This window comes from Muntiacus reevesi, chromosome X (genome assembly GCF_963930625.1).
Source record: "Muntiacus reevesi chromosome X, mMunRee1.1, whole genome shotgun sequence".
In the NCBI taxonomy this organism is placed as follows: domain Eukaryota; kingdom Metazoa; phylum Chordata; class Mammalia; order Artiodactyla; family Cervidae; genus Muntiacus; species Muntiacus reevesi.
This window is the reverse complement of record NC_089271.1, coordinates 147,296,527-147,314,288: the sequence shown is the minus strand read 5'-3', so window position 1 is coordinate 147,314,288 and position 17,762 is coordinate 147,296,527. Positions and strand designations below refer to the sequence as shown.

General features: G+C 61.2%; 1 protein-coding gene across 1 annotated transcript; it reads right to left on the bottom strand.

The window, feature by feature from the left end:
- Window positions 1-626: 626 nt before the first annotated feature.
- Window positions 627-16,401, bottom strand: PLXNA3 (plexin A3). Its single transcript, XM_065916077.1, has 33 exons — window positions 16,283-16,401; window positions 13,901-14,521; window positions 12,997-13,536; window positions 12,211-12,393; window positions 10,238-10,366; window positions 10,062-10,162; window positions 9,655-9,778; window positions 9,414-9,570; window positions 9,237-9,336; window positions 8,966-9,080; window positions 8,648-8,848; window positions 8,378-8,474; window positions 8,056-8,246; window positions 7,831-7,976; window positions 7,620-7,740; window positions 7,378-7,514; window positions 7,120-7,290; window positions 6,650-6,743; window positions 6,318-6,557; window positions 6,096-6,239; window positions 5,782-6,016; window positions 5,553-5,695; window positions 5,188-5,444; window positions 5,013-5,079; window positions 4,773-4,919; window positions 4,514-4,673; window positions 4,310-4,413; window positions 4,013-4,109; window positions 3,596-3,786; window positions 3,122-3,291; window positions 2,382-2,594; window positions 2,023-2,173; window positions 627-1,051 (listed from the first exon to the last, which is right to left on the bottom strand). Exons 2-33 carry the CDS (start codon window positions 14,492-14,494, stop codon window positions 956-958), a joined length of 5,616 nt encoding a protein of 1,871 aa, XP_065772149.1. The 5' UTR covers window positions 14,495-14,521; window positions 16,283-16,401; the 3' UTR covers window positions 627-955.
- Window positions 16,402-17,762: the final 1,361 nt, after the last annotated feature.

Below are 17,762 nucleotides of genomic sequence, written 5' to 3'. Positions count from 1 at the left end.
TTTCCCAACATTTAATTAGGAAAAAAAATGACAGGGTCAAAGAAAATCTCATGCAGAAAAGAAAAGGGGCAAATCGGGTTTGTAGGAGCATGGACCAGGGCCGGGTTCCTCCGAGGAGGCAGAAGAACAAAGGAGTAAGGCACTGCCACCTCTGCCCCTCAGCGTGTGCGCAGGGCAGGGCAGCGGAGGGTGAGTGGTCTGGGGGGCGTGCAGACCCCACAGACGGAGTTTGGCAGCAGGGCCCAGAGGAGCAGAGTCTGGTGCCCCCAGGCCCAAGTCTGGCCCTGGCAGGAGCTGATTCAAGCTCTCCAGGCCTCAGAGAACACGGCCTGGGAGGAGGCCCAGGCCCAGCCCGAGAAGTCTGGACAGGCTTCTGTGTCAGCTGCAGTGGTACCCCTTCTGCAGAGCCGTAGTCTGAGGGCACCTTAGGTGCCTTGCCCATCCTGAGTGCTGCTGGTGTCCAGGCCCTCTTCTGGAGATGGGCAGGGGCAGCCAGGGGAAGGGGCAGGGCCAGAGGTGAGGCCAAGGCTGACCTGTCTCAAGGGGAGCCAGGAGGACTCAAGGAGAGGAGGTGAGTGAGGTTGGGACATCTGGGGCGGGGGGGGGGGGGGCGGGTAAGGGGGAACACTTATTTACAGATGTAGAGGTGAGTGGAGATAAATTAAATAAATAGGCGGTTGGGCATAAATAGCAAGGGGTGATCACCAGACTGGGCAGGAGGGCAGGGGGAGGGTGGGGGTATTGCTGCTGCTGTGGTGGGGGGCTTGGTCCGGTCACCCCCTTCCCATGCAGGGCCCAAAGCAAGGCACTAATGAAGGGCCCCGGGCTGTGCTGGGGGTGTCTTGGCCCGGTGCCACCTGATCCGGGCTCAGCCCGGGACCCAGGCCCGAGACGCCCCCTGGACGGGAGACTGTCTCAGGACTGAGATGCGCCCTTCTCTCCGGTTCGGCCACCCTTAGCTGTTGCTGGACACAAGGCCAATGATCTGCTCCAGCTTCTGGCGCAGCTTGTGTTTCCGACAAGAGGCATCTCGGTCCAGGGCGCTGAGAACCTGTGAAACAGGCCCCGAGCTGGGCTCTCAGGGGCGGCAGGCCGTTCCTCCCAGCCAAGCCCCCTGCTCCTCGGGGCAAGCTTTCCCCTCCCTCAGGCCTCAGGGTGTCCTTCCCTGCTGGCCAGGACCCTGGGCACGTGGCCTTCGAACAGCCCCTCTTTGACCCCAAATCCTCCTCCAACCACACAACTCTCGTCCCTCCTCTCCACGGCCAGCATGCAGCCCTGTCCAGGGGTGATGTGGACTCGAGGCTTCCCTTTCCCGTCCCCTGCAGACCCCCAATCCCACCCTAGACCTCGCCCATCCAAAGCAGCAGGCCTTCTCGGGCCTCATCTCCATTGACCATGGGCAGCACCCAATAGCCCATGACTCCTCCTGACAACTGGTGGGGGGGTCCTCACGCATGTGATCTGGGCCCGTGTGTCACTTGGAGGGGAGTGTCCCGACCCTCCTCAGACTCCACAGCCAGCTCCCCTTCTGCTCTGCCGTGTCAGAGTGTCCCAGGACCCCAGGGCTCAGTGCCTGGGCCATGGTCCATCTAGCTGCCTGGGGAACCCCTTGGTGAGCTCCTCCAGGTTCAGGGCTCTCAGGCCCATGTCCAGCTGAGGTTCACCGGTTCTCATCTCCAACCAGGAGCCCAGTCCTGAAGCCCACCCTCTGGCTTCCCTGTCTACTAAGGTTCCAGGCACAAATCAGGCAGGTGGCCTGACCCTGCCCACCTCTGGCCCCCACTGTGTTCCTGGCCCTTTAATTTCTCCCAACCAGAACTTGGTGCTTCAGCCAGTAGCTTCTCTCCTGGGGCCCTCACCTCCCCACATCTACAGAGAGTGTCACGTTTGCCATCCTGAGGGCTTGTTTGTGGGAGGAATTGTGAGTAATCCAAGAGCTGGTACCCCTGACTCCCATCATGTCCCTGCTTTTGCCACTGGTTGCACTCTCAAACTCAAGGGGTCTGCGGGGGTGGCACGCACCTCCTGACGGTACTTGGTGACGTAGAAATAGAGCTCACTGAGTGCACTCAGGACATTGAAGTCACTTGCATGGAGACGGGACTGCTCCACCAGATACGCATCCATGTCCTGGTCACTGATGGATGCCATCTTGGCTATATCCCGGTAGTACCTAATGGGATCCCGAAGAAGTCATGCTGGCATCTGCTGCAAAAGTCAAAGCCCTTGTCCTGGCTGCCAGGCCAACCTCTGGGACTCCTTTCTGAAGCTGGCCCTTCATTAATATGAGCCAGCCTGGGCAGGGCCAGCTTCTACCCTCTCACCCAGTAGCTATGTCCTGTGGGTGTCCAGGCCCCCCACCCACACATACTGGGGCCCACCTCTCCACCCAGCTCTTGTAGTTGGGGATGTCCTTGGCATAGAGCAACTTGTTGGAGGGCGAGTCCTTGCCCAAGCGGTGCTCCGACGTGGAGCAGGAGTCCATGAAGGTCTGGGCCACCACCGACAAGCAGGCATCCGTGATGCTGCTCTTGTGGATGTCGAACACGAACTGTGGGTTCTTGATCACGTTCACCCAGAAGCGCAGGGGCAGGCTAGACAGAGGGACAAAGGCCCACAGCTCCCCAGTTTCCCCCGTGCCACACCCTCCTGTCTGCTCACCTCCACAGGCCCACAGGCAGCAAGATGACACACTGAGAGCGGCCTTTTCTTTAATTTTTGACCTGACTTCAAGCAGTGAGAAGTAAGAGGAAATGGCATTCTGGCCTTGGTGATCTCAATGTTCCCCACACACACACACTCACCCCCTGGACCAGGCTTCCAGCATCTCTGCACTGTGCCAGTGGTATCACCAGGTGAGCAGCCAGGCCCAGTCAGTCAAGGGCACCTCTGAGTGCGGGCAGCACTATCTGCATCCCAGCCGCCCAAACCCCTGGCAGAGTGACAGACCCTTGCTCTCCCTACTTGGTGGCACCATCGATGCCAGGCCACTATCCTCCCCTGCTGGGATGAGCAGTGCAGCCCCCAGCCCCCACTGTCACCCTGACCAAGGTCCCCAAGTACCAGCCAAGCCTCCTCTTCCCACCCAGCCCTGGCCTGGAGGGCCAGCGCACAGTGGTACCAGTTGCTCTTCCAGGTGTGGCGCACGTCGGGATCGCTGATCTGCCGCTGGTCGGCCTGCTCGTCCAGGAAGTCAAACATGTACTTAATGGCCAATGGCAGGGCTGAGCCCCGGTGTGCTGTGCTGAACACGGTTTCGAAGAGGTCGTCCACGAACTTCTGCAGTGTACCCTGCAGGGGCACAGCAAGGGCACCAGCTGACAGGGAGCCAGGGGGAAATGTTCCCACAGCAGGACAGATGGGGATGGAGAGGCCTGACAGTGAGTAGGACTTCTCTGCCTGGCTAACAACACCCCTCAGATAGACTTGGCCTTGACCTCAGGGTGGTAGTTCCCATAGCCAAGGCCTTAAGACAGTCCCTTGGCATTGGAACAATCCAGTGGCCCCTTCCCCAGGCAGCCGGGGCCAGCCTGAGCGACAAGTCCAGGACAGAAGGGACCCGCACTAAGGTCAGGATGGCACAGGGCAGGTGCACCTTGGTGGCCAGCAGCCGCGTCAGGTAGATCTCTGAGACCATCTTGCTGCCACGGTCACCCTCTCGGTGGTCGGCGTGGTCATGGTTCTTCACTAAGTGCCACAGCTTGGTTCCTGTCTCCTGGTCCGGGGTGATCATGGGCGCCCGAGAGCGGAGGCTGTCAGGGCTGCTGGCCGTGCGAAGCAAGCTCTCTGGGGCAGGGGATGGTGTGCCCCCTTAGGCCAGTGGGCCAGCCATCACCATGGCTCTCGCCCCCTCTATCCCAGGAGCCCCGCACTTCTAGGCTCTAAAGAGCCCAGACCTCCTGAGGGCAGGGTCCAGGAAGGCTGCCTGCCCAAAGCAAGGGTTCCCCACCATGGCCGACACAGCCTGGAAGGGCATGAGGCCAGCAGACGCCACCACACCGAGGATACTTACCATAGCGGCTGAGGGAACGGGTGAAGGTGAAGGAGTTGGCCATGTTATAGGCTGACACTTGTTTGGGCACCAATGCCACCAAGGAACCATCTGTCACCTGCAGATACCAGTGACAGAAAGGGGGCAATGCAGGAGGCTGAGAAGCCAAGAGGCCAACTCTGTGGGGGTATGTGGGGCAGCTCCCACACCTCCCAGAGGAGGACCTATATTGTGGGGGCGATGGAGGGGAGGGGTTAGCACGGGGTTGCGGCCCCACAGGAGCACTGGTCATGGGTGGCCCGCCCTCCAGCTCCTCACCTGGTAGTGGGCCAGCGAGTTGACCCTCTTCCAGTCACACTCAATCTTGGTGGTGACGTCCTCGTCCTGGAGGATGACACGGGCCATGCGGCCCTGGCGCCACTCTGTGGGCCACAGATAGCTCAGTGGGGGGGATCATGAACACCAGCCATGGTACCAGGAGGTGCGGGGGGGGGGGCCAGGAAGAGAAGGCAGGGGCCTCACCTAGGTCCATGTCCTCAGCTTTGGGGCGCTGGGAGTAAGGGATGCCCTTGTACATAGCATCAAGCAGCTTGTCTTTGGCCTGGGTGATACTGTCACAGTTGAGCACCTTCACGGGCACCTGAGCACTGCCCTCGCTCTCCGGGCATACACAGTGCAGGGTCTGAGAGGGTGGGGGGGGGCCACAGGGTGGGTCCTGGGTGAGGCTTCCCCGCAGACCTGACACCCTGTCCACCTGACCACCCCCTCTAACCCCACACACCAGCGTCTTATAGTCGATCTGCTGCCGGATCAGCTTGTCCTCGCTCAGTGAGTACCGCGCCTCGCCCGTGATGGCATCGATGGGGCCCTTCTCCATCTGCTGCTTGATGGCGCAGTACAGAAGGAAGAGTGGCTCCCCCGCGCACTCCTGGAGGCAGGGCCAGGCGTACAGCTGACTGCTGGCAGGCCAGCAGCTTCCCCACCCTACCGCCCCCACCACCTGCCCTGTGAGCATGTGCACCTTCAGAAACTTATGCAGCAAAAATGTGAACCAGTTGGTGAGCATCTTCTCAGCCACTGACTCAGTCCTGGAGAGAAAGGGGTGCTGGGGTCCTGGCCCAAAAGGGCCTCCCAAGGGGTGGAGCCTGGCCAGGACAGGGCTGGCCTGGGGGCTGGGGGGGGGGGGAACCCAGTACCTGCGCAGAAGCAGCTTCGGGTGGTTCTTGCTCTCAAGGTTCTTCTCAATGAGGTCCGCCAGCAGCTGCTTAAGCAAACCTGTGGCATAGTCGAGGCGGCTCTGCAGGGCCACCATGGTAAGGGAAGCCACAGTGCCCCGGTCACGCATGGAGAAGCTGCTCTGGGCCTCCAGGGTGTGGATGAAGGTGAGCACGAAGGCGCGGCTGTGCAGCAGCTGCCCGAAGAGACGCAGGGCCTTCTCAACATGGGGGGGGGTCTGGAGGCAACAGGGCGTCTCAGAGAGCAGAGGTGACCCTGCAGATGACAGGGCAAGGGCAGACAATACGGGGTGGGGGGGGAGTGTATGGGACGGGGTGGAACTCACATCCAGCTCCTTAAGCACTGGGTGGGCCTCGATCCCCGGGAAAAGCACCCGCACAGCGTAGGTCCGGTAGTCCAGGAAAGGGATCTGCACGCCATCCATGTGGTTCGTCAACTCATTGATGTCTGTCTGCAGCTCAGCAAAGGCTGGGGAGGGCCGGTGGGGCAGAGTGAGCAGGGCAGGAATGGGGAGCCCCTGCGGCCTGCCCCACACCCCACCTCCACACAGGCACCTTCCTTGCACTCCAGGGCCACCCGGGACTCCAAGTTGTCCATCTGGAGCTGGAGCCGCTTGAGTGTGCGGTCGGCATCCTGAGTCTTACGTTTGTAGGCAACCAGTACAGCAGTGATGGCCAGCAGCAGGAGGCTGCCCCCTACTGCCAGCCCCACCATGGCCGGCAGGGTCAGGGCCCGCTCAGCTGTGATGTGCAGGGTGCCCAGCCAGAACTCCAGACCGCCCACCAACACCTGCGGGGACGGGCGCATGGTGAGGCGAGCCCCACGCCTGCCCCAGGCTGCCCTGGCGGCCTCCCTGCCCTGTACCCACCATGACAGGCTGCCGGCCCGTCTGGCTGGGGGAGTCGCAGAGGAGCTGTGTGTCGGAGACTGTCAGTGCACATGGCTGGCCCCCTATCAGCACCGTGTAGTTGAGGCGGGAGTTGCCAGCTGCTGCGGGGATCAGATTCTTGCCCTGCACATGGACACCCCAGTCAGCCAGGGCTCCCCCCTACCCTGGCCCTCCTGCCCTTCGCTCCTGCCCCAGCAGCACCTTTAGCACTACGTGGGAGCCCGGTTTGATGTCCAGGACCCCAGAGGGACCGAGAGGCTCAAAGCTGGGGTCGGGGTAGTAGGTGAAGGAGGACCGGTTGAGGGAGCGGGCGGTCTGCACGTGGTCCAGCAGGAAACCAAACTCATCCGGGTGCTCGCCCTGGGTCTGAGGCTTGGGCTGCCCCAGGAAGATGCCAGGGGCTTTACACAGCATGGCAGTGTCATTGATCACATGGCATGTCTGTGGGGACAAAGGCAAGCAGTCCAGCACTTGAGGCCACAGCAGGCAGGGTGGCAGGGTGGGACGGAGGTGGGGGCGCAGCTGGCACTCACATTGGTGGTCTCGATGCCTCGGTACTTGGCCCGGACCCGGGGCTCCTGGACCGTCAGCAAGTGGGTCCCACTCACGGTGATGGCAGTGCTTCCACTAGGGACAGGAGTGAGGGACTTCAGGGCTCCTCCCAACTGCCCCGAATGTGGCCCTCTCTCTGCTTTCCCCATTGGAAGTGGAAGTGAAGTGAAAGTCACTCAGTCGTGTCCGACTCTTTGTGACCCAACAGACTATATAGTCCATGGAATTCTCCAGGCCAGAATACTGGAGTGGGTAGCCTTTCCCTTCTCCAGGGGATCTTCCCAACCCAGTGGCCCTGGAACCTCCCTAACCCTGGGTCACCCAGTGGGTGCCAACTGCCATGTGGTCATGGAGGAACCAGGCTCCCCTCTGCTGAGGAGGGCTCAGGCTCAGAGAAGGTGGAATTTTATGCCTGGCACTCAGAGACCTGGTCCCCAGCCTCCCCTCTTACTTGATGATGCTCCACGTGGGCTCGAGGTGCGTGACGGTGGGGTCCTGAGTGTAAGTGTAGACAACACCAGGACTGGAGATATTGGCACGGTCAATGGCCAGTGTAATGGGGGCTTGGCTCGGGCCCAGGGTGGAGACAGGCGAGATGCACACGATGACTTCAGCATCCCTCCTGCATCAGCAAGTGGGAACTTGGAGAGGGTGGCCCAGGGCTGCCTGCCATCTGCCGGCCTGTGGCCCCAGCTCCCAAACAACCCACCTGACGAACTGGCACTCGCCATCTCTCACGGTCACCATGACCCTGCTGCCGGCATCCAGAGCCCTTCCAGAGATGGTGAGCCGCGTGCCCCCGGAGGCCGGGCCCCGACTGGGACTCACACGGTCGAAAGTAGGCGTCTATGGGAGAAGAGATCCTAAGGGGCAGGGCGAGGCAGGGGGGGCCAGGCTGCACACTACCCCCAGGAAGCGATGGGAGAGGAAACGGGTATGCACCCCACCCACCACAAAGGTGTAGAGCTGCTCAGACTGCGTGCGGAAGTCAGCCGAACAGTCACCAACACAGAGCTCCACGGGCCCCGGTGGAGGGCTGGGTACCAGTGACTCTTCCATCTCACAGACGATCCTGGAGGTGGGGGTCCAAAAAGGTCAGGCCCCAGAGGCCAGCCCCCAGTGGGGGATGAGGCCTGGTGTCCACCAGCTGGGCTGCACTCACCTCTCAGCACTGATGTACTCGGCAGGGATGGAGTTGCAGCGCACGCCAGCCACCCGCAGGCCCACCTCTCGGGAGGTGAGGCCCAGGTTCTCACCCACGATGGTGATCCAGGTGCCCCCTTCCTTGGGCCCCATGACTGGGTGGATCTGTGGAGCAGGATGGGAGGCGGGAGGGTAAGCTGAGTTGGCGGGTGCCCAGAGGGCAGTGGGTGGAGGGGAGACCGACCTGGGCAATGCGAGGGTGGCTGCAGCGAGCGCCCTTCTGGTTCGGGTGCATCCAGTTGGTCTTGGGGGCTGGGCAGTGGGCCCGCAGCTGGCACCTGTGCTCCGAGATGCACCAGCCACAGTTGAAGCGGGGGTCAGCCTTGAGGCAGAGGCCACAGCTGGGCCGCTGCGCCCAGCACTTGTACAAGAGGGCTGTGGGCACAGAGGGCATCGCTGGGGAGCAGTTACCGGCCCTGATGAAGGGTCCCCCTGCGGGACCCCAGCCCCAGCTTGTGCCTATGCTGCCCCAGGAAGTGAGGTCCTCAGCCCATCCCGCTGCTCACCTCGGAAGGTAGCAGGCTTGTCGATAGGGAAATCGCTGTCCCAGACCACGGAGAAGTCCAGCTCAGTGTCACCATACTCATCACCTTCATAGGAATACTGGGGGAGAAGGACCCATGTGACTCTCATGAAGGTGCACAGGTCAACCCCCCACCCTACTCAGGAATCCCCAGGAGGAGACTCAGAAGGTCCTCTGCCAGGATGAGCTGAGGCTTCCTGAAGAGTCTGCTGGGCACAGCCCGAACCCCTGAGACAGGTGGGGTGGGTCTCACCGAGGCATTCTGGCACTGCACGCTGCTGCTGTTGAAGCGTACAGCAGGGACCCGCTGCTGCCGGCCCTGCACGCGGACCACACACTCGTAGTTCTTCTGCCCTGACTGAGGCTGCGGCAGGTTCTTGGCCCGCAGGGTGAGGGGCTGCACAACGCCTACCGGGATCAGGAGGTCCCCGCTGGGCAGGATCGCAGGGCAGCCCTGAGGGGAAAACCCCCGCGTTTAGGAGGCTCTGAGAAAACCCCAAGATGGAGGGTGGCAAAGCCAGGGGCCAGCCTGCAGGGAGCCTGGCCCCCTCACGTGCAGTGCCCGCCTCACCTCAGGGTTGTGCACCCTGCCCTCCTGGAAGGAGCAGTCGTGGGGCTGGCTGGTACACACGTGGCGGTACTTACACCACTGGCAGGGGTAAGGGCTGCTGACGCAGGACATGCACCTGGAGGGGAGAGGCTTCAGAAATCACAGAGGATACCAAGCCAGGACCTTCACTGTCCCTTGTGTGGGCCACACAGGAAGCCAAAGGAAAAAGGCACCCGCGTCACAGCGAGCCACAGAGACACGGGGACCAGGGGGCAGGCCAGCTACTACTCACGACTGGAGGACGCTGCAGTTGTAGAAGACGAAGTCAGCCCCAGCAAACCTCACGCCAGTCTCCTTGGAGAGCAGCTGCAGCCGCACAGTGCGGGTGGCCCCTGCAGCGAGCCCACAGCACCCTGTGTGAGCCATGGACAGACAGCACCCCCCACCCCCCACAGCCCCGGCCACTGACCATGCCCCCGGGTGAGAGCCCGGAGCTCCTGGAGGGAAGGTGAGGGGCAGCGTAACTCCCCAGAGGGCAGCAGGACGGCCTCACTCTGGGTCACTTCCTCAAAGGCACAGCTCACGCCCGCACTGAGGTCTGGCACGTTGCTCATGGCCACGGTCAGCTGCAGGAAGCCAAGGGCTTGGAGCAGGGTCCACTGCAGCATGTGGGCACCACGCCCCTGCTACGTCCCCACCATGCCCCTCACCTGCACCCCGGGCGACGTCACTGACACATTGTTGGGCCAGACGTGCACCTGGACACACTTGCTGAGTGCCTCGGTGAAGCCATACGGAGCCACGGCGCCTGGACAGGCCCCTTGGCGGCAGCACCTGTGTGGGGTCATGCCAGGCCCATCCCACAGCTGCCCTGGGGGCCAGGAAGGGATGACGAGGGGGCAGCCGGCCCAGCCTATGGTGCCAGGCAACCACATGCCTCGGCTTCATCTCCGAGGGCCTGAGAGATGTCACTCGGGCCAGAGGTTCTGCTCATTAGCGGGAGAAAGTTGGACAGGAGGGAGAGGGAGGCTACAAGGCCACAGCTTTTGGGGTGGGCACATGGGAGAGGGTGGGCACCATGGCCCCCAGCTATGGGCAGAGCTGGGCAGGTCCTCACCTGTGCTGCAGCACGCACCAGCCACAGTGCGGGTCCCCTGAGCCCAGGCAGGCCGCGCAGCTCAGGTATTGCTCACAGGTCTCCACCGGGAGCTGGCTCACCTGGGCACAGCTGAGTTAGCACGTGCCGTGCCGTGCCCTGCCCCCGGCCCACCCCGCCACCTGCCCTGGGCCCACCTGCTTCTCACTCAGCAGGTAGATGTGCTGGTGGTCAGGGCTGAAGAGCAGGTCACGAAGTATGGGACTGCCATCCACCACAGGCACCGTCTCGTACAGGTGAGCCTCCTGAGAGCTGTCAACCCGCACCTGGGCCACAAGACCAGTCACCTGATGCCACAGCAGCAGCCCACATACCCGGGCAGGCTCTTCGGCAGCCAGGGGCCCAGCCTTGTCCCATCATAGACAGACGGGGAAGGATGACACCAAGGCTGCCCCCTAGAGGCTCTTGGGGGTGTCACAGCCAGTCCAAAAAGGCTCACAGGGCACAGAGATGACCACACTTATGGCAGAAAGCAAAGAACTAAAGAACCTCTTGATAAAAGTGAAAGAGGAGAGTGAAAAGGCTGGCTTAGACGTCAATATTCAAAAAACGAATATCATGTCACCTGGTTCCATCGCTTCATGGCAAATAGATGGGGAAACAATGGAAACAATGACAGACTTTATTTTCTTAGGCTATAAAATCACTGCAGATGGTGACTGCAGCCATGACATTAAAAGATGCTTGCTCCTTGGAAGAAAAGCTATGGCCAACCTAGACAACATATTAAAAAGCAGAGAGGTTACTTTGCCAACAAAGGTCCGACTAGTCAAAGCTATGGTTTTCCCAGTAGTCACGTATGGATGTGAGAGTTGGACCATAAGGAAAGCTGAGAGCCAAAGAATTAATGCTTTCGAGATGTGGTGTTGGAGAAGACTCTTGAGAGTCCCTTGGATTGAAAAGAGATCAAACCAGTCCATCCTAAATGAAATCAGTCCTGAATATTCATTAGGAGGACTAATACTGAAGCTGAAACTCCAATCCTTTGGCCACCTGATGCGAAGAACTGACTCACTGGAAAAAACCCTGATGCTGGGAAAGATTGAAGGTGGGAGGAGAAGGTGACAACAGAAAATGAGATGGTTGGATGACATCACCAACTCAATGAACATGAGTTTGAGTAAACTCTAAGAGTTGGTGATGGACAGGGTGGCCTGGCATGCTACAGTCCATGGGGTCGCAAAGAATCGGACATGATTGAGTGACTGAACTGTAACTGTAGAGTTTGGACACGGGGAAAAGGTGAGATTTATAGGGGAAGGGGTTTTTGGGATGATGGCAATACCCTGGAATGAAGGAGTGTTCATGCCAGTGTAACCCTGCAAATGTACCAAAATCACAGAGATGCTTTATATGAGGGTAGAAGTGTGACACAGGAGTTATACAGGAGTATATACCCCCCACAAAGCTGTGAGAAATGTAACAAAAAGGACCTGGAGGGGAGTAGACTAGGCCCCCAAGAGTTCCCTGGACACTCCAGACCTCCCTAGGAACAGCCCACATCTCCCAGGTGAGCACGAGGAGAAGCTGGTAGTTGGTCTGGCTCCTTGTCCCTTTAGAAAACCTCAGAGCTCCCAGCCCCGAAACAGAAGCAACCCCTGGGCCTATCAGGGGACAAGATGGCAAAGGCAGTCAGGTTCACATTTGTTCCTTCATTCATTCAAGGAGGCTTCCTTAGTAGCTTGGTTGGTAAAGAATCTGCCTGCAGTGCAGGAGACCCGGGTTCAATCCCTGGGTCAGGAAGATCCCTGGAGAAGGGAACAGAAACCCACTCTAGTACTCTTGTCTGGAGAATTCCATGGACAGAGGACCTAGTGGGCTACAGTCTGTGGAATTGCAGAGTCGGACCCAACTGTGCGACTAACTTTCCTTTCTTTTTTCATTCAAGGAGGACCCAGCAATGATGGCTCCTGCTCTCCTGGCAGGGAAGCCCAGAGATAAGGACAGAGGCTTGGGTCAGCCACAGGAAGCCAGTGGTTCAGGCCACAACAGGCAGTGGCACAGGTGAGCATGGGTGGCACAGGGGTGCACAGGGCTTGCCTGCACAGTCTTGTCCCCACCCCTCATTCTGCATCTCAGCCTGCCCTGATGCCCACAGACTGGTGCCCACCTTCTTGAGACTGCCACTGCGAGTGCCAATGAAGACCACAGAGTGCTGCTGGTAAGTGTAGGCGGCCACGCTGGTCATGCCATCGGTACTGTCAGCTAGCAGGGGCAGCCCCTCGATCACGTGTAGGCCGCCCAGTGGCTGGTTCAACACCAACCCACAGAAGTTTCCATTTATCTGCATGGGCTGGTGAAATAGGAGGGGTGCACACAGGTCAGCTCACGGGCACCCACTGGACGTTGGCTGCGAGATCCCACATTGTGGCAGGGAAGAGGACCCAGAACTCACTCCTTGCTAGCCAAGACCAACCAACCATTAGTCCCAGGACCCCACAGGAAATGGGGGAATGAGAAAGGAGCTGGAGGAAGGCGAGCAGGCAGGAGTGGGGAGTAGACAGCAAGGCCTGGGAGGCTGCCACTGATGCAGAATGTGAGGGGGCACCTGCAAGATAGAGCTGGAGGAGCCAGCTGGAGACAGAGGGGCAGGAAGAGGAAGGGAGTGGTCCACAAACAGAGTGTGCCCACCCAGAGGACTGGCAGGGAGGCAGGCTGGCGAGGAAAAAGAATCTGCAAAGGCAGGGAGGGGATCACAGGGGGTGGGGGATTCTGGGCTAAGCTGTCACTCCCGAGACAGTCCAGAGGAGCATCTCCCAGGTGAGCAGGCCTGTCGAGCCTGGGACAGGCCAGCAGCCTACTGGCTGCTAGGTGACCACCAGGGCTGGCCCCGCAGACCCGGGAAGGGGCAGAGGGCCTTGCAGAGGGGCGGGGGGGGGGGTGGGCAGGGACTCACAGTGTTGATGCAGGGCAGCTCCTTGTTTAGCAGCCAGGGCAGTGCCAGCGTGCCCTCCCCACGGTAACAGGACTGGATGCGACGCCGGATGTGTGCATTGATGTTGCTGAGGGTAAAGAGGCAGAGGATGGTCTGCCGCGGTGGGCTGGCCCGATTCTTCTGGCCCTGAGAGAAGACGGTGAAGAGGACGTCTTCGTCAGCTGGCACGCCCAGGGCCTGGGCCAGCAGCAGGCCGGGTTTGGCCAGGTGGGCGCTCTGCACCAGGCGGTACTCCATGCCGCGCCATGAGCAGCCGATGGGGAACTCCACGTATGAGTAGAACTCAGAGTCTCCTGAGCACATGCGCACAATCTTGGATGTGAAGAACTTCTCGCCCGCTGTGTCCAGCAGTGTCTGCTGGGTGTCCAGCTGCAGCGTCAGGAAGTACACAAAGGAGGCGCTCACAAAGCCATAGATGTAGTAGATGTCAAAGGCTGGGTACAGGGACAGCGTGTCCGAGGGGATCTTGATCTGTGAGGAGACGAACTCGTCCTGGTACACCTACAGAACAGGCGGGAGAGAGAGCCTGAGATGAGGCCAGGGTCCACCCGTGGCCTCCCCATCCATGGCCCCTGACACTCGCCCTGACCTCAAGCCCACAACAGGGTCCCTAAGGGACTTCTGTCACAACCCCCCACCCATGCATGCACAGGACCCCATGCCAGAAAGACTCCAGAGGGTAAGCCATGACCCGGCCCACCGTGCCATCCTCAGCAGCTTGTCCCATCTGGGACCAACCGGTCTCTTCCGGGGGCAGAGGCAGGACGCAGTGGAGGCAGGAGGGCACAGGGCCTGGCTCTTCAGAGAGGGGCAAAGGGAGGGGAGGGCAAGGGACGCCTGACAGCCAGGGGTGGGGCTCACCCACCAGACTGAACATATCCACACCGTCCTCGTCCCGGATGAGCTTTCGGGAGCTCAGGGTGGGGAAGTACTCGGACTTGCCATCCACAGCCGTGCCTACAAACAGCTTGCTGGGCCCCTGGCCCTGCTCCACGATGACGCCAGCCATGGAGTCTGGTTCCTGGGCCCCTGACAGGTAGTGCTCCTTGCGGTGGTGGGGCTCACCCAGCTTGAAGAGGTCATCCAGCCGCAGGAACTGGCAGATACCCTGCCAGATGCTGCCACAGGCCACCAAACGGCGGGCCGCATAGTCTATGAGCAGCAGCTTGTTCACGTTGTCCACGGGCACCAGGCGGTGGGCACACACACGCATGCTGGGGGGCGGATAGCAGCGGGCGTTGTCCTGTACAGGCCCCGTGATATGGACCCGCAGCTCAGTCAGGTTGGGCGCCAGCTTGAAGATGTGGTTCACGGCACCCACAAACACCTCCCCGGTCACCCGGTGCACAGCCAGGTGGGTGAGCGAGGTGTCCGTCACTGAAAAAGCAGGGAAGGGCCTGCGGCTGCCCAGGGCCCGCCCGGCAGCCAGGAGGAATAGCAGGATGAAGATGATGGGCATGGCTGGCGGCTGTCCTGGGGGGTGGGCCTAGAGAGAGACAGCAGGGGCCAGTCACAGGCCCACCCCCCAGCCTGGCCTTGGGCCTCCGGCCGGCCCAGAACCATGGTCCAGAGGGTGGAGGCCGGTCACCTGCCACCGCACCAGGGCCCCAGATGGCAGCCCCAGCTGGGAGAAAGGAGGGGCGTCCGCCAGGGTGCACAAGGGAGCCACAAGCACAGGCAGACTTGGGGGCCATCAATCACCCCCCACCCACTGCTGGCAAGCAGCCGGGAGGCCTCGCCTCAGCTGGGCCACACCCAAGCGGGCCACGGCGCCAGATGCTGGGAGAGGCAGGGTGGGAGGCCCTCCAGGAAGGAGAAGCCGAACAGCAGATCCCAGGCCCAAGGGTGGCCAGCCACACACAGGCACAACCCAACCGCGGGCCACTCAAGGCCACGGAGCTGCCTCTCACCCTAGTTGGGGAGGGGGGGCAGGGAGGAGACAAGGGAGTGAGAAAATGATGGCAAATGGGACGTTGGGGTGTCAGGACATCAGAGGTCTGAGGCATCAAAGCCTGAGCCCAGACAGCACCCAGGGACACCAACCCGCCCTCCGCACCCCGGCTGCCTCCTTGCCCCAAGGGCCTCTGTCTGCTGGCTGACCGGGAGCCTGTGATCTGGGCTACAAGCTGCCACACAAAAGCGGAGTGGTGCCGGCCCCCGCAGCAATGCACAGAGACAGACAGACGTCAGGCTCTGCCCAGGCACAACCGGATGGATGCCCAGGGCAGGGGTGCACGCAGCCCCCTCCAAAGCCAGACGGTAGCTGGTGAAGGGGAGAGGCAGGGTTGGCAAACACAGCTGAGACTCTGGCGAGACAAACCGGGGGACCCCAGGAGCAGCACCGGGCTTGGCTGGGTCTTCACCCTGAGGCCACACCCAGCTCCAGGCAGCCAAGACAGCAGAGCCGTGGCGTGGCAGCCAACAGGGCAGGGCTCAGGGCCCCCCTATCGGTGCCCAAGCCCCAAGAGAGACACAAGTTACCCCACCTTGGAGGGGGTGGCGAGGAACCAAACCAAGGCAGCCCAGAAGAAACGGGGTGGGGGGATTGCATTTGCCAGAACCAGGAGCAGACCCAGCTTGGAACAGCTAAGTTTCAGCTCAAGACCGCTCGGCTCTCCCAGGCTCTTTTGTCAAGGTCCGCATCCTGGACCCTGAATGCCAGAGCTGGAGAAGAAAGGAGGGCGGAGAAGGGGGGGTCGTCACGCCACCCTCACCTCCTCCGCAGCGCACGGGAATACAAGCCTAAGAAGGGGAACGGGACGAGTCGGGAGGGATACCTGGAGAGGCACGCTGTGGAGCCCAAATGCCCGCTCCAAAGCACAGCCTGGAAGCGGGAGCCTCTGGCCAACCGAGCCTCTCTGAGCCAGCCCTGCGGAGCCCGAGGATGCGAGCAGACACTGGCAGAGACGGGGCTCCCGCACCCGCTCCCCAATGCCCCGCGCGGTTCTGCCGGCCCGGTTTGCCCTGCCCCCAACCAGGGATACCGCCCCCCCGCCGCCCACCCCCCGAGTGGACGGAGGCGCCGGGGCTGCTTCTCCACCACAAAGGGTCCCCACGGGTAGGGGGCTGGCCGCCGAGACGCCGAGCACGAAGGACCAGTCGGGCAGGCGCCGGAGAAGGCGGGGGCAGGGCCCGACCCCTGGAAGGCCAAGGCGACCCCCGGGGATGCCCGACCCCGGGGCAGATGAGCAGGCTGGCCTCGCACGGGCGGCGGGGGCGGGGGGGGTGGGTGGCGGCAGGCACCTACCTGTCCCTCCGCTGCCGTCGGCTCCAGGTGGCCGCCCGTTGGCCACGTGGACGCGCCCTCGAGCCCCACACCACCCCGTTCGCGCGCCCCCGCCGCCGCACCCCGCGCGCCCGCGCCGCCGCCGCCCACACTTTGGGGCCAGCCCGCGGCCGCCGGGGCCTTTTAAATCCGGACCGTACCACCGCGCCGGGCAGGGGTGCCCAGGGAGGACCGAGCGTCAGGGCTCGCAGCCGGGGGTGGCCTACTTCTCCCCGAGCCACGGGAGAGGCCCAGTGGCGCAGCTCCAGGCCCCGGCGAGCGGCTGGGGTTCCCCCCTACCCCCCGCAGCGATACGACCCTCCCCTCCACTCGCGAAATGGCCGCGTCTGGGGCGCGCGCCCCTCCGCCCGCCGCCTCCCGCCACCTGGGGACCCGCGCGCGCCCGCGCCACACCCCCTTCGGGCCAGGGGTGCGCGCGGGCCTCGGGGTCGCGCAGACGCCTCCCGGGCGCTCGGAGGCGCGCCCAAGGCCACCTGCCGCAGGTTCGCAGCAACCGCCCCCGCCCCGCCCCGTCCCCGCCCACCCCGCACTCCGGTCAGGATCCTACAGGCACACACCAGCCCGGGACTCGCGGTCCTGACTCAGGACACTCTCCCGGAGAAGGTCCACTAATCCGGAGGGCCTACGTCTGATAACATCCACGAGGACTGAGGCTGTCGGCTTTTACCACCTGGCCCCGTCCCCAGTGACACTGAATTGGAGATTTTCAGTCCCTTGGTTCCTTTTTCCTTTTCTTTTTATACAGCTTTATTGACCTATAATTCATCTATCATGTAAGTCCCTCATGTAAAGGGTAACATTCAGTGACATTTAATATATTCACACAAAGTTGGGCAACCATTACTCCTGTTTGATTCCAAAATGTTCTCATTACCCCCAAAATAAATCTCTATGTACCCTTTAGCCAGCCATCAGTTCACCCCGTGTGAATTTTAGGATGGACTTTTCAGTTTCTGCAAAAAAAAAAAGAAAAAAGCCGGTGGAAGTTTGATACGGATTGAATTCAATCTGTAAATCAATTCAGAGAATGTTGCCATCTTAACAAGGCTTCCAAGATGGTGCTAGTGGTAAAGAACCCATCTGCCAATGCAAGAGACATAAGAGATGTGAGTTAGATCTCTGGGTTGGGTAGACCCCCGTGGAGGAGGAAATGTCAACCCACTCCAGTGTTCTTGCCTGGAGAGTCCCATGAACAGAGGGACAAGAGGGACTGGTGGGCTACAGTCCATAGGGTCGCAAAGAGTCAGACACAACTGAAGCGACTTAGCATGCAGGCACACACCATCTTAACAAGATTTTTTCCATCCATGAATTTGAGATGTTGTGATGATGAATTCATGTGTATTAATTTCAACTTGGCTAGGCTATAGTTGGCAATTATTTAATCAAACACTCATCTAGCTGTTGCTCTGGAGAAATTTCGTAGGTGTGGTGAACATCA